Source organism: Raphanus sativus, chromosome 5 (genome assembly GCF_000801105.2).
Source record: "Raphanus sativus cultivar WK10039 chromosome 5, ASM80110v3, whole genome shotgun sequence".
Taxonomy (NCBI): Eukaryota; Viridiplantae; Streptophyta; class Magnoliopsida; order Brassicales; family Brassicaceae; genus Raphanus; species Raphanus sativus.
In genome coordinates, this window is record NC_079515.1 from 34,870,776 (window position 1) to 34,887,052 (window position 16,277).

The 16,277-nt window shown below is 31.8% G+C and overlaps 1 protein-coding gene across 1 annotated transcript; it reads right to left on the reverse strand.

Moving 5' to 3' along the window:
• Positions 1 to 3,808: 3,808 nt before the first annotated feature.
• LOC108857079 (auxin-responsive protein IAA2) lies at positions 3,809 to 4,892 on the reverse strand. Its single transcript, XM_018631007.2, has 2 exons — positions 4,595 to 4,892; positions 3,809 to 4,496 (listed from the first exon to the last, which is right to left on the reverse strand). The coding sequence occupies exons 1-2, from the start codon at positions 4,759 to 4,761 to the stop codon at positions 4,106 to 4,108; spliced, it is 558 nt and encodes a 185-aa protein (XP_018486509.1). The 5' UTR covers positions 4,762 to 4,892; the 3' UTR covers positions 3,809 to 4,105.
• Positions 4,893 to 16,277: the final 11,385 nt, after the last annotated feature.

Here is a 16,277-nt window from a genome sequence, read left to right on the forward strand (position 1 = left end):
TAATTACTTAATCGTATGAGTTTTGGTTGATGAGACAATCAAGGTTTCTGCCCTAAGCGATATAATAAAATGGTTTATTAATTTTCGACATTTTAATTATTGCACAACAACTTGTTATAGTGTTTCAATTATTATTATGATTGTTTTTGAAACCCCCACATGAACGTTACAATGATTTCTTTATGTCATACGGTTGTGTCCTATGTGTAGAGAGAGATAAGAAACAAGATAAAGAAGCATCTTTTTATAAGCCAAACATTGGTTATACATTTTTTAAAGTTGTTTCTCAATGGTGAAATTGAAACTTACTACATACTCTCTTGTCCGTTTTTCCCCATCTCTCTTTTAACTTTTGGAATGTACATTGCTTCTTTGAATATATTAAGTTATATAGCATGATACTTGCAGATTAGGAAGAGTGGAGATGTTGTGAGAGATACTTATACGCATAATGTTAATTAAAATCCATCCATGTAAATCCTTAACTTATACGAATTCATAATAGTTTTCCGATTTGAATTATGTTGTAAAGGATATTTAAAATGAAGAATGGAAAAGAAAGAGACACGGAGGAGATGTGAAGAGAAACTTATCTACTTTGACATAAGACTTGAGAATATTAGGTGACAACATGTGATTCCTCTCCTCACTCTCTCCCTTTTCTTTTCTCCTTTCTCTTTTGCTTTTTTTTTTCATTATTTATTATTTATTAGCAAGATAGAAGAACTACTCAAGTTCATCATCACCCTGAATTGGTCGCACTTGCATTATAATGTTTCCTGTGTTTTCTTAGGTCTACTTTTCTCAGTTTTCTTTACAAAGTAAAAGTTATAAAAACAATTTTCAGAAAATCTAACTGAAAAGAATGATTTATTAGGAATTAAAATATACATTAATGAACTGAAATGAATGATTTATTATCAGCAAATGAACTAAAATCTATATTTCCTGACACGAATAATTCAACCACAGTAAACAGGTTTATATATAAAGATATCTGAAAAAAAAACTTATTTTAACTACTAAAGTTTTGCACTTTTGTTTAGTTCTAGATCTAATATATCTAAGAAACATCATATTTCAGTCAACTATTAGACCAATAAAGTTTTCATCATTTAAAGATATCAAGAAAAATGTTTCGCATAAAGACATTTGATAGCTTTTATTTTTACTTTTTAGCCAATGAACAATGTAGCTTTCTTTCTAATTTTTTTTAATTATTGCATACAAATGTTTTCTAAAACAAATCCGGGTTTCATAATTAAAATTAACCTAAGATAAAAATATATGCAAACAACTGATTGGAAATTAAGTTATAAAATAAATAAAAAGAAAAATATTTGTCAGTTATACAAACACTATGCCACATGACCATAAATTTAGACAAAATAATATATTAAATTTATACAGACTATATGTATCTTATGATATTGTCTATGAATTAATATATGTTATGTTTTTAACATCATAAACATAATTGAGATAACCATAAAAGTGTATCAGGTTTACAACTTAACATCATTCCAAAAACGAACTTTCGAAAATGAATTGTAAAACATATCCAAATGGTAAAAAAATGAACACAATGGAGATGACAAAAAGAAAATTAACACAATGATTAAACATTCCAAACGTAACATTGTAAAGCAAATTAAGAATATGCGATAACATGAAAATTATCATCAGAAGTTTTGTCAGGTTACAAATTTTATATAAAAATATCAAGAATTATGTTGATGATATTAGCAACGTACTTAACACATATTATGTGATTCATATGGTTTATTTTTTTTGGTTTATTTAATTTTAGTTTATTACATTTGTCTCATATGTCACTATGTAGTAGTGTATCATTCATTTAGCTCATATTCTTTTTTTTTTGTTGAATCTTAGCTGATAATTATTTGTTCTAAAAGATAAGAATATGTATGGTTATTTTGAAAACATATCAAGTAGGTTGGGTACAAACTACGTAAAAGAACTTCAGCCTCTTGTCCCGTTTATGGATAACTATGGACGACTTACGAATATTTTATCATACCTTCTGAATTATACTATCTGTTACGATCATAATGATTTCCGTAAATCCAAAACCATATGTATTTTAAAGTATTTTAAACATATAAACAATGGAGTTGCTTGAGGAGGCAACATATATTAATATTAAAATAAGCATGAATCTGAATCCTCAGACTTCTGATTGATTTTATTATTGTGTAGATCTTTAAACCATACTACCATCAGATCCAAAATATCAAACAGCTTGCAAAGTTGAACAATGTTACTATACTTCATTGTACAAATAAATGAGGGAAGTAAAATGGAAGGTGAGTTAGTTCCCGCAGAGAAGCTTCATTAACTTCTCTAAACTATGAAACCGTGTTACCTGTGGTAGAAGCAAAAGCACTGACAGATAGGGAGAGTGATGACACTCTTAATGGGACTCAGAGGTTATTCATTAGAAACCTATTTACAGAATTAGCAAACATCATATACTACTATTTACTAGTATTTAATACACATTGATTGTTGAGAAATACCACTAGTATATAGGATAATAAAAGCTACAGAAATGAAGTCAGGATTCTCTACTAGGAATCAGAGATATATCTTGTAGTGTAGGTGCACTTTTAATTTGGTTTCTATTCATTTATGAAGAAATTATAAAAATATTTTTCATTTGTCTTTTGCTCAACTAAAAAGTTATAAATATAAAGAGTTCTGAACTATTTAAAGCCCACTCTCCTGTTATTATGCAAATAGTACATATGTAGAATTCACAAACATGCACCAAAAAGCCCAATTCGAACAGATTAAAACAACAACACAGAGAAACTCAAAACTGAACCAACTTTATCCTCAACGTGTAACCCTTTCCTGCGTCGCACGGCATTGATGAGCTTCAGCGCCGTGTTGGGAAGCTTGCTTGCTCCATCACCAAACTCTTCGAATCGTCCTCAAGCATCTCCCAACGGCTCAGAAGTCTTAGACCTTTCATCAGAACACTCATATCTGCAGGATCCGACCGCTCAATGGCTACTCTAATTGCCACTGTTGCCAGACCTTGTCCTATCATAAAGATAAGAGAGTGAATGTAGTTCTGCTTCTTGAATTTTCTTCTGAGAATATTCACATTTGAGAGGATCATACTCACATAAAGATGAAATCACAGAGACTCTTTGCCCGCTAAAGATCATTGCAAAATGGCTTCTCCTCTCTGTTTTAACCATCTCTTTATACACTTCCTCTTCCATATTGAGCTATCATCCATCTCTGCTATAAAGCTCTTCAGCTTCCTCACCATATGTCTTATCTAGAATGCATAAAGGAGGAATCAGTAACTTACAGGGCATGTCCGCTTTAAGCCCTCCTTTGCTATAAACATCGATGAGAGTCACATACTTTGAAATTAATCGGCTTGATACCTTTTACGATCATCTAACAACTCTCGTTGAAGAGAGAATATGTTGAAGCTTGAGGTGTTACACAGCCCCATCCCTCGAGCCCCCCTATTTGTAGCTTTAAATCTCAGTGAGGAGCTTGGATCTCTGTCAACTTCTCCAGCAAAATTACCTCGAAAGTATGAAAAAAATACTGTTTTAACATTTAATCAGGTCTTTAATCCATAGACTTTAGATATTTTTGTTTATCATTGTCTGGCCTTAGATATCTGGAGTGAAATGCTAAACATATACCGTCATGTCTTAGTCTATATGGAAAAATAAAATGCCTCTAATGCTTTTGGTTTTTTGGGTTTTGGTTTTAAGTCCTATCTGATGAGTTTATACATTGTAAATGATTTTGGATATTAAAACGAAATTAAAGACTATTTTTTTCCTCAATAACATTGCTACATATGCATCTATATTGTGTATATGTCCGTATTATACATTAAAAAAATTCATGTATCTTCTTTACATGGAACTCCAAATCTAAAAAAGAAAATAGAAAAAGAAAATCACTTGGATATGGAACTATCTCATCTAACAAAACCCTGAAGGATTTGTTTATGGTGTAGTCAACTACTCAAACACCGATCAGATCCAAATCAAATAAAGGGTTTCAATCATCAAAAGCTCTCATCGAAGTCTCTTCAACATCATCATCATAGGGCAGAGTCTAAAGCAAGAGCATCAGATCCTTTCATGATTCTGAGTCTCTTACAAGAGGAAGAGAACATATCCCATGGCACATCACCAACCAACATCCAGTCTCCATCTTTATCCTCGTACGTTGGTACAACTTCAGATCCTTTGTATCCTTCTCTTTCGCAGTATTCACCGATCGTGAACTTGAACATGTTCTCCAACGCCTTGAGAAGCTCTGGATAGTTTTTGTACGTTTTGAGATCTATTTTACGGAGGTATGGTGCTCCGTCCATACTCACTTTCACATAGCTAACACTGTTGTTGTTGTTGTTGTTGTTGTTGTTGTTGTTGTTGTTGTTGTTGTTCTTACGGTAAGATCTCACCGGAGGCCAACCGACGATTTGAGTTCTGTAAATTAAGCAACGAATCATCATTAGTACAAACATTTTCATCAGTTAATTAGATAAATATGAAATGATATATTGAAACTTCAGATCTTTGCTTACTTTGTAGGAGGTGTAGTCGATTCTTCCTCGTTATCGCTTTGTAGTTGACGCTTGTTGCTTCTAACGCAAGAAACGTCTTGTTCTTCTTTAACTTGTTCTGTTCCAGGTAATCCAAGACGAAGCTCTGTGTCCTTAAGGTTAAGCTCGTTGACTTTCTCATACGCCATTCTTCTTTTTCAAGATCAAGAAGTCTTATCTCTCTATGTTCTTGTGTGGTTTCCAACGCAGAATCCTTCTCTTGTTCTTGTTATGGTTCTTCTTCTTGTTTGTGAGTTTGGTTGAAGATGTGGTTTGGAGAAAAGGGGGAGAGAGATATATAAAGTTGGGAGAAGATGCATAGAAGTTAGGGTTAAAGGAAGAGAGATAGAAGTTGTCGGGAGCGTGAGAGGCAAGGATGAGGCAAGGGGACAAAGGTGGGACATAAACGCTCTGGCCGTCCATGTGAACTCGACTCTTTCTTTATTGCACGCTCCTTATTTGCCTCCGCTAACTTTGCTTACGCGACATCTTAGCCGTCGATATGTCTTTTTTTTTCAAAGTATATAATAATTATTACAAGGGACCAAGGAAATGATAAATAAATGAAAGAAATAATTTCTGAGAATTGGAATTGTATCCACACCGACCCGGAACTAAGGCGAACAGAAAAAAAAAGAATTGATGTACTATTATAACATTTTATTTACTGTTTTTCTTAATGAACTTTTTTGCATCTTTTTAAAGTGCATTTAAGCTTTTTTTTCTTCATATTTTGGTAGAGAAATATGAGTGTCGATAATCATTATTCTACTTTTTAATTAGTAAAGTGTTGGTTTTCAATATTTTTATAAAATAATGTCGGTTTAGAGCACTTCCAACGAGTATTTCTATTTAATATATCTTCCTCTTAAAAATAGAATAAAAAACAGGAGAAAAACACAAGTAATGTCTTTTGTTCAAGAATCTTGGCTAATCTCTCTTTCTTTTGATAAAGATCTTTGCTAATCTCATAAGATTTTATTCATTTGTCTCCTTTTATTGGTTTATTCCTTTTTAAACTCCAAAGAGCCTCTCACCATTAATGTTTCTCTTAAAAGTTCAATACAAATTTATTTAAGAAGTTTTGTTTAATTTTTTTATAATTATATATATATATATAAGCAAACAAACTAACATGTATAATTTAATATAAATGTTATCATTAATATAATTTCAAGAGTTTTCTTGTAAACTCTTATACTCTGAAGAAGAAAATGATTTAATTATTCCATGATGAAATTTTATACGGTAATTCTCTCAAATAGTTCTTTTTAAGTTTTTTGTCACAAAAATAGTTCTTAAAAAATAAAATGACCAAAATACTTTTTTTTATTTTGAAAATTTTAATATTTATTTTTTATTTTTTGAAACTCCATCTCTAAAACTCATCCATTCACTCTAAATCATAGTTTAAATTAGTTAACTCAAAGAGTATAAATGTATATTTTATCTTTTAATAAAAAATTGATCATTTTTCTTTTTAAGAGCTATTTTTATAAAAAAAAATTTAAAAAAAAATTATCTAAGAGATTTTCCCAATTTTTCATAGAATTTCCAAGTCCTCTCTGCTCTAGGTCACGAAATTTATTGAAGTTGCAGACAAATATGCCTTGGGAAACTCTCTTGATATCATGTATTACGATTTTGAGTTTTAAAAGTTTTTGCATCTTAGGAAACTGTATTGTAATTTACACCGCATCTTGTATACTGTGGGTTGATATCAATACTTTTTGGTAGATTAATGGAGAATATAAGAGAGGGACACACATGTGGATAAGGGCCAAATGTGTTGGTAATTAATAGATGAATGGTAAGCCATGTGCTTTCTTATACATTTGACTCTTTTATTCATAAAACTAGTTTCCTTAAAATTGGGTTATGAGGAGAAGCTCCACGTGCTATATATACATTGAATCATACAGCTTAAAAGTATGAACCAAAGTGGTGGTTTTAATTCTCCCCATAGATTGCGCGTAACTATGTTCAGTTTGCTTCTAATCCGCATGCCTTTTGATGTTTATGTTGGGCTTTATGCAATGGATTTACCAATTTTAAATATTGTTCTATTTCTTTTCTTTGACCAAAGGCTTTAATGTTCCTACTTTTGAGATGAGGATTCCTTCTATGTTCTTGCCCCCTCCATTTTCCCAAATATTAGATAAGTAAAAAAATGCAAGATACTTAAATGTTAGAGCTTATGATTGTCACTGTTTCTTGTATTATTTCAGTTATTACAAACTCATACAATGTATTTGCTCACTAATTAAGAGAACCATGCACGAAAGAATACATTTTTTTCTGTATATTGCACGAATGAATAGTTTAGTTAACCACCAATTTCTAAATTTATGAGGAGTACCTGTCAAAGATACTACTAGATCTATGTGATGCTTATATAGATGGTTACTAAAGCTTAGTTGTTGGTTAAAACACTCAATATTTTTTACTGTAAAACCAATTTGAGAAAACAACAAGAGGGTGGTCAGTGACTGTTAAGTATCTATGGTGTTCATTAAAACATACACATATTGAGGTTACAAATAAAAAAAATGCACATATTGAGCAGTTTAGAGTAAATGTGGCCAGTCTAGAGCAAAAAATATATCATTTGGATAATTGGATTATTTGGTAAATGTGACCAAGTTTACAGTTTATAATGGTTCAACAAGAAATGATGTTTATCTTTTGTTTATGTTTAGCTTTGCCAATTTGAGATCCAATTTCTTAGCTCGGTAATCGTTTTAGATTCACGATTACTCTGGATCTCTACACGAGAATCTGGTTTTATCTTGTGTGCCTTAGTTACATATAGGTGGGGCTTAAACAATTAATTAGCTGGATATGTCTTACTGTCTATTCGTCGAACCATTAATCATAAGATAAGCTGCTCGAAAGGCAACGTAGGGACGGGTGACAATACATTCGGACAGCAACATCTAACCAACTTCGAAACATTGTCGATAAATAATTTATTTTGCAAGAGAAGGAAACTTGTGGACAGTATCATTGATCGTGGCACGAAGTATAGCCCATCATGAACTTGTGTTAATTACGTTATCTTCCGACTCATTCTAATCGATTTTGATATATATCTTTCTGGTTTTAGTTTATGATTCTTAGCATACCGTGCTGGTTAAGTTTGTATTAGGGAAATTAGTTGGGGGATGGAGTGAACCCCATCTTTGTCTGATTCAAAATTGTATACCGATACAGAAATCCAGTTTGGATTGGTATTTTCTATAATATAAATACATATTATAAATATATATTCTATAGAAAGAGTTTTAGGTCGAACATTTATATTCAAAGAATCATGGTATGTACGTGATATATTATCCAATCACATAAATACGTAGATGTAAATTTGGTGTGTGTATCAAGTACACACTCGTGCGTGACTCCCGACAAATTTTGGAATGTGCGAATGCATATGGCCCAAACATCTAATATACGTGACGAGTGAGGCCGAAAGCCAACGCAGAGGAGAAGTGCAAAAAGACAAATTTCGTGTAGCCCATACCGTACCTTAAACACGTGCACGTGTGATACTTTTGACCTTTTTGTAATAAACATCCCAAATACTTGATGAAATTTTAAGAAAATTCATGTATCCTTGCGACGGTAAGTCTTTTTTTTTTTGAGAAAACGACGGTAAGTCTTTGCTAAAACAAAAAGAAAATATATGGATTTTCACAAGACTTTTTTTCAACTTATTTTCGCAAGGATACATGCATTTTCTACTATATTTTATGTTTGTGTATGAACATCATCATCATTCATCACCTATATGTACTCAGGACTTTTTTTTCAACTTATTTTCGCAAGGATACATGCATTTTCTATATTTTATGTTTGTGTATGAACATCATCATTCATCACCTATATGTACTCAGATATTTTTATTTAGTAGAATAAGCATTTCGTACCTTTTTACAAATTTAAAAGGTTATCATTCAAGATATAAAGTTTAGAAGATTGAAAACGCGTTTATTTCAATAGAAGTTATAGAAAATAAGAATTTCGTATTTTTGAAAACATTTAAAAGGTTGTCATTCAAGATATAAAGTTTTAGAAGATTGAAAACGCGTTTATATCAATAGAAGTTAATCATACACATAAATAAAGTCTCAACTGTTCAGCGTGGACTGTTAAATGGTACGACGACCACTGACCACACACATGTTTTGTAATCCAGGTCGCCATTATTATTATTGGTACCTGCTTGGCCATAGTAACGAAAGGGACTACAAAAAGCTTGGCTTGTATAGCAAAATACAATGAACGTTTTGGAAGGTGAACAATACATTAAGATAAAGGGATAAATGAAGAGAATGAGAAGTACTAGTAATAGAGCAATTGAGTTAATGACAAGACAATAACATATGGTTAACTTAAAACACAATAATACCAACAATGCCACTAAAGAATTCCGAAACAAATATATTACACTCGAAATTCGAAAAGCAGCAACCTAAAGGCACCTTCGGAATGCACCCATATTGCAAATTGAAAATTTTGAAGATTGATTTTTTAAAAATTTGTGGGAGAATGTGTAAACGTCTGAAGCTTCTGTTAACCCATAAAAATAAGAATAAAATAAAAAAATAAAGGCTGCTTGGCATTTGTTTTTCCTTCATAAATTAAGCTGTAAATATTCACTAAATATTTAATATAACGTAATTAATATGTTCGTCCAGAAAAGGAATCAAAGCCAACAACTTTTTAATTGTGAAGTTAGGTTTCTGCATTCTGGCATTGATAAGCTGACTTACCCTCTACTTAAAGTGGACCTATGTGCTTATTTGAACTTGGGCCCAAGTAACAAGTTCTTTTTATTCTTCTCTCTGTATTATTGAACTTGGGCTTTCATTAGCATTAAGCGGTCCTTAAATCGTGTCCAGATGAGAGGAAATCAGAGGATATTATTTAGTTTTTCTTCGGACACTCCAAATGTCGAAAAGCGTTAGTTCCGAAATATAGAGTTTTATTTTAAATATAATTATATTTATCCAACGAACAATAGAAAAATCAGATTGGTTATAAATCCGCTTTCAAAAAACTTTTCAAAGTCAATCTATTACAAATTAGTTTCGTCCATCCATTAAATCCGACACATTCTGTTAGTCTATTTTTCGAAATCCTTTGAAATCGGTTATTATTTTCAACCATTGACAAAAAATCCCGAAAATGTGAGATTTTCCTTTTTTTTTTAATGTTAGAATTTTTTAAGTCATATCCAGAATATTCACCTCTCGATAAATTCCACGAAATTTATAATCGAGTTTTCATTGACTTTTAAACACCAGACGAGTAAAATGAAAATGATCAAAAACCATACCGACTGCCTCGTCTAAATCGCCAAATCGGACCTGAGCTTGAGACACACGCAGCCAGTGAAAACTTCTCATAACCTGCACAATAACCTGCCAAATATACTACCAAATGTAAGTCAAGAGACTCCCAACTGGCACTGGGATATGCATTTAAGCCAAACAAGTAACCACAAATAACAAGAAAACATAACCAAGTACTATCATGACGCTTGCCGCTCTCGAGAACCAAGGGACGGTAGACTGTGACCTGAAACATAAATAGCTTCCGGTGTCTATGGAGAACTAAAACAAAACGCAAAAAACTAATATCTCTAAACATTAATCGTCGTTACTCGTCAGAAAAATCCTAACTGTGACGAGATAAAAAGATCAGAAAAGACTAGAAACACTAAGCATCTATCAATCAGCCATAGACAGCCGTAATCCAAAACTATTTGACACCTCTGACAAGCCAAGAGTATGCGTGTCGTTGCCCTTGACTTGTCTCCGTACAAACACCAGAATTTATTTGAGTATAGAAAAAAATAGAATATCGCAATTTCAAATCTCTGAAATTTAAGATAGATTTTTTTAGCATAAAAAAATAAAACTTATAAAAGATGTTTATTACTAATCTTTTCGTGTATCATGGAACATAATGAATATGATTTTAACTAAGTATACTGTTGGATGTTGAGCACGACTAGACTTTACCTAATTGTTAAACTAAAAACGCCGATAAAATGAACTTAAAAACAATCAAACTGAGAGCTATTACTATGAAAACTGAAAGAAAAATATGCCGCCAAAAAAAAATGGAAATAAATATTTTCACTAATCCGTGTTTTCCGTGGGATTAAGGAACTTTCATGTGGCTTTACATGATTGGAAATTTAAGGAACAATCTTTCTTAAATTATGCATATCTAGAAATTTAATACACGAAAATTCAGGAAGATGTTCAGATAATAAAAAATGAAGTATTGCTGTATCATCATTATAGTTGCTGAATGTTAACGTCAAAATTTAAGATGTACTATTTAAATGGCATTTGCACACACATGCATGTACATATCTCTCTTTATATAGTCAAACAGTTTATGAATTACAGATTGACTAGTTCCCCAACTCAGATTATATATTGATTGATATTTATAATGAATTTCCAACCACTATAATTTATACTCCGTCCGTTTCACAAAGAATATCACTCAGACATTTTTTCATACATATTAAAAAACTGATTGAAATGCATTTATGTTTTCAATAATATCATCTATTTTAACTAATAGTATTTTAGATAAATAAATTTGTTTAGAAAATTAATACATTTTGTAATTAATATTGAATTGAAAATAAGTGTAAATTGCAATGGAATTGTAAAACGACATTTTTATGCAACAAAAAAAAGTACTAAAACAACATTTTTATGCAACAAAAAAAATACTAAAACGACATTTAATATGAAATAGATGGAGTAAATTATAAAAATCTATACTAATTCAACTAGCTGAAAATTATACTTTTAATTTGATTCCAAAATAAATATCATTTGAACTTTTTCCTATAAATTAAAAATTATTAAATGGTCAGTTTATCCTTATTTATTTTTATATGACTATTGCAATTCTAAATCATTTATTGTTTTCTTCATTTAGTTAAGCGAAAAACAAATAAATTAATTACAAAATTGCATTAAATTTATAAAACAATATTTATTTTACAACAAGAACCTTACTCTAGGATGATATTTCATTTGAAATGAAAATACTATATTAGAAAATCATAAAATTACTTTGATATTGATATGATGCTATGTAGCCTTCGAATTTAGTTTAGATTACATTAAATATCTGGATTACAAATTTTTTTTTTTTTAATTTAAGTAAACATTACATGTGTTGACCGAAGTCACAGAGTTCAAACATCTAATTAAAAGCATGATGATCCAAATGAACCGTAAGCAATGGTGTTTTTTGTTCCGATTGACTTTTGTAGCAGAGACAAAACACTTATCTGCTTCTACCCCTTTCCATGTCCATGGCTCCCTCGTCCGCCACCCTTAAACAGTAAGTGAGCATCTCTAGCTTTTATTGACAACTTAACCAGCCTTTCTTGAAGTATTTTTTACCAAAGGATGTCATAGGATGACCATGTTGATTGTGGTCGAATAGTAAAGAGAGAGGACTAAATTAACACGTTTCATATTCAATCTACCTATTGCGCAAAATTAAATCACAATTATCTTGGTTATTTTACACGGATATAGACCTATGTTTTAGGGCCCATTTGAATACCTGGAAATAAGATCTATCCGTGGCTGTACCTCCTTTTGGGATTAGTCTGGGAATCTCCATAATTCTGAGATATTTTCAGGTTAATCAAAAAAAGATGTCATAAGATCCATGGAACCCGTCTCTTTGTTAGAACCCGATAGATATTGTTCATCTCCCTCTAAAGATATGAAAGAGGCAAACATGTTTAAGCCTAAAACCTGCTCAGTAATTTCATTACAATCTTTCTGGATCGAAAGTGGTTCTTGAACAGTCCGGGTAGCATTATTCGGCAAAGCTTGAGCAATCTCCCTAACCAGACTCAATATCTTAATTCATACAAACAAAAACAGGAGAAACATACATATTTTCGAGTTCCGTAATGGTAGTTAGAGAAGCTAAGTCATCCATGAAAACAATTTCAACCTCACCTTTCTCGTTACCTGCATCAAAGTGACTAATTGGTGGAGGTTGATCAGAAGAGGCAGTAGCATAGTGGTCCAACGGTTCATTGATGGATTACAAAATTCATAATAATATATTCCCTAAAGGTAGCTAAACATGTTAATCTGCCGGTTCAACCGGATTAAAAATCAACGGTGGGCTTCAATTCGTAATAAACAACCACTCGTGGAAAAAGACAATGCATATAACTAAGGGAAATTTGGAATCATAACCATTGTAGAAATTAAACCAAGTATATACATATAACAAAAGAAAGGCTATGATATTTGTATAATAATTGCCATATTGTCCTTGGCATGCATTTTTCTGATTTTTTTTTTTTTTCTTTTTATTTTTTACTTTTCTCACAAACATGTTTTCTCTTTCTATTTTTAATTGCTTTTAATTTCTGTTAAAACAACTATTGAACTTTGTAGTTAACATGATAAAAACATAGATTTTTTTTTACATATAGTATGTTTTGAAAATTTCAAAACAAACATATATTTTGTAAATTTTATATCATATTCAATAATCACGATTGTAAATCTATACTATTTTACACACATATATAGTATAGTCAGAAATAAAATATAGTACAATCTCTTTCTTCCTCTGCATCTCTCCCTCCCTTCCACTATTTCTCTCTCTTCCTCCTTTACCACCATAGCCCCGCCATTTTCTCTTTCTCTGCATGTTTCTTTGTCTATTCCCTCTCTTCTTCCCTCCCTCATTTACCACCATAGCCACCACCACTTATTTCCATATTCCTTTGTCTACTCCATCCCTCCCTTCCCCTCTTTCTCTCTATCTCCTTCCTCTACCATAGCCACCACCACTTTCTCATTCCCTCTACTCCATCCCTCACCACTTTCTCTCTCTCTCTCTCTCCCCCTCCCTCCCTCCCTCTATTCGACATCTCCATCATCTTTTATCTATTCGGCATCCCATTTTCTTCTATCTATTTGACATCTTCCCTCTCTTCCTTCCATCCGTTTTTCTCTCTTTTTCCATCGTGTAAACTTCTCTAATTTTCTTCATAATCTCTATCTCATATCATGCGTCATATGTTCTATACTATTTTAAATTACAGTATAGTGCAATACATTTCCTTTTCTCTTATTTTGCAATTTATATCTCTTTCTCTGTCTCATGATTTTTGTTACTCAATACTTGATCAGTTACACTGTTTTGTTCTCCAACACCGTCGTCACTCATCATTTCCCTCTAAGAAAATTTTAGAGAATTTCATATATACAAAGTTTGTGGGTGTGTCGAGTATTCCATACCATAACATGTATAGTATAGTCACGTAATAGATAAGAGTTTGGGTTTAGGGTTTATGATTAGGGTTTGGGCTTAGGGTATACGGTTTGGGTATATAGTTTGGGTTTAGGGTATATGGTTTGGGTTTAGAGTTTAGGGTATATGGTTTGGGTTTAGTGTTTGGGTTTAGGGTATATGGTTTGGATTTAAGGTTTGGGTTTATGGTATATGGTTTGGATTTAGGGTTTAGAGTTTAGAGTATATGGTTTGGATTTAGGGTATATGGTTTGGGTTTAGGGTTTAGTGTATATGGTTTGGGTTTAGGGTTTAGTTTATATGGTTTGGGTTTAGTGTTTAGGTTTAGGGTATATGGTTTGGGTTTATGGTATATAGTTTGGGTTTAGGGTTTAGAGTATATGGTTTGGGTTTAGAGTTTGGGTTTAGGGTATTTGGTTTGGGTTTATAGTATATGGTGTGAGTATATAATTTGGTTTAGGGTAAATGATACTCTATGCAAACCCTTAATTTTTTTCAGTTTTCTTATTTTCTTTTTCCTTTTCATAATAGTTGTTATTATTAATTAATTGTTCTGTACTATATATTTAACAAACATAGTATAGTACGATATCAATCGTTGCATTAAACAAATCTCACGCGCCAGAAAGGAGAACGTGGTCCACTTCTCCATCAAATTGACACAAGTTTTCATGCATGGCTATATTCTTAATTGTCAGGGTTTATATGATTATTGAGCAAATTGACCCTATAACTAACGAAAATACTTTTTTTTTTTCATTTTACTACTAAAGAAAAGATGTTTCGTCTAATTTCATGGAGGATAGCAAGATCGCAAAGGTTTTCAATGAAGATGCATTTTTGTAGGAATAGTATTTTTCATCACTACTTTTCTCAAAAGACAATTTTTGAAATGTAGTTTTGCAAACTGTAAATATAATACGTGTTAATTTTGCATAATCTTTACTGAGTGTCCTCACTAAGAACATGAACCTAGACCAATAATAAGATTCTCCGTTTATATCACCCCTAAAACATTCAAGGAACAGTATATTAATAAACAAGATGATTAAAATAAAGCAACGGGATACCGTACTCAGCTTTATAATAATATACCATAGTGGTACCGCTTAATATAAACTAATAAATTAAAATTTTGACCAATTGGATTAACGGAATTTCACCACTCAATTCCCATTGATGTACATGCGATGAACAGTTGACCAAAGGAGACAATGTATACAGGCTATTCAACAAATCTGACAAGTAAGTAATACATTCATATATTGACATCTTGAGACAACTTATTCTTTTCTTATTTTACAAACAATCTGAATTTGTTTCATACTCTACTCTAGTATGGCAACCAGTGGCGGATCTAGGAATCCATTTAATAGGGGTCAAAAAAGTATTAGGTGTCATCAATGGGTTTGGAACTGTGGTTTAGGGGTGTCAAGAGAAGGATTTTTCCATCAGAACTACAGATTTTTCAATGTTTTTGGGAACATTTCATTATTTATTGGAATTTAAGGGGTGTCATGTGATCCCCCATTGCATAAAGTAGATCCGCCTCTGATGGCAACGTTACCTAATTATATGTGCCGGAGCTAGCTAGCTAGATAGATCTATTTACATATATATATATATTTAAATTTAGGGATAACTTTAAGATCATTTGCGGAGAGGAGGATGATTTCCATTAGACTCGTAATATAGCTAAAACTGCATAGAATTGAGCCAGCTAAAAACTCTCATGTTCATGCTATATTTCTCAAAATTACCTTGTTATGTATCGTTGGGAAATGTTGCTTTAGGTACCATTTCTTATTGATAAAAAAAGGTACCATTTCTTAAAATATATTTACATTTAAATTTTAACATTGTTGGGACATAGAAAACTTCTGCCTAGGACTATATGAGTTTGGCCTGAGTCGCATTGACTGAAACTTATGCTGGTAAACTCGGGGTGCTATAGAAGGGACTGGGTGACAAGAGTTATGCGAATACTATGAATGAGAATGAGAGAGAATTTACGTCCTAAGTTTAGTATCATTAAAGGTTGAATTTGAGTTTAGGGAGACTATTGACCAAAATTATATATTTTCTGGTTATTAAGAAAGAAAAGTAGCAGGATAAAAGACTCCAAAAATTCTAAACTACTGCTAACTAACTGCACTGGAACCTATTATAAATTTTAATTACTTATACTACTCTTTCTTTTATAGGTAAAGCAAAGTTATCTCTTGTCATCACCAATCAAAATTTATAAAAGTAGGGATGTTGAAATTAGATTTCAACTGTTGAATATCCTGCAACGAATGTGTTGAAATATTATATCTATCTAGGTAAATTTAAT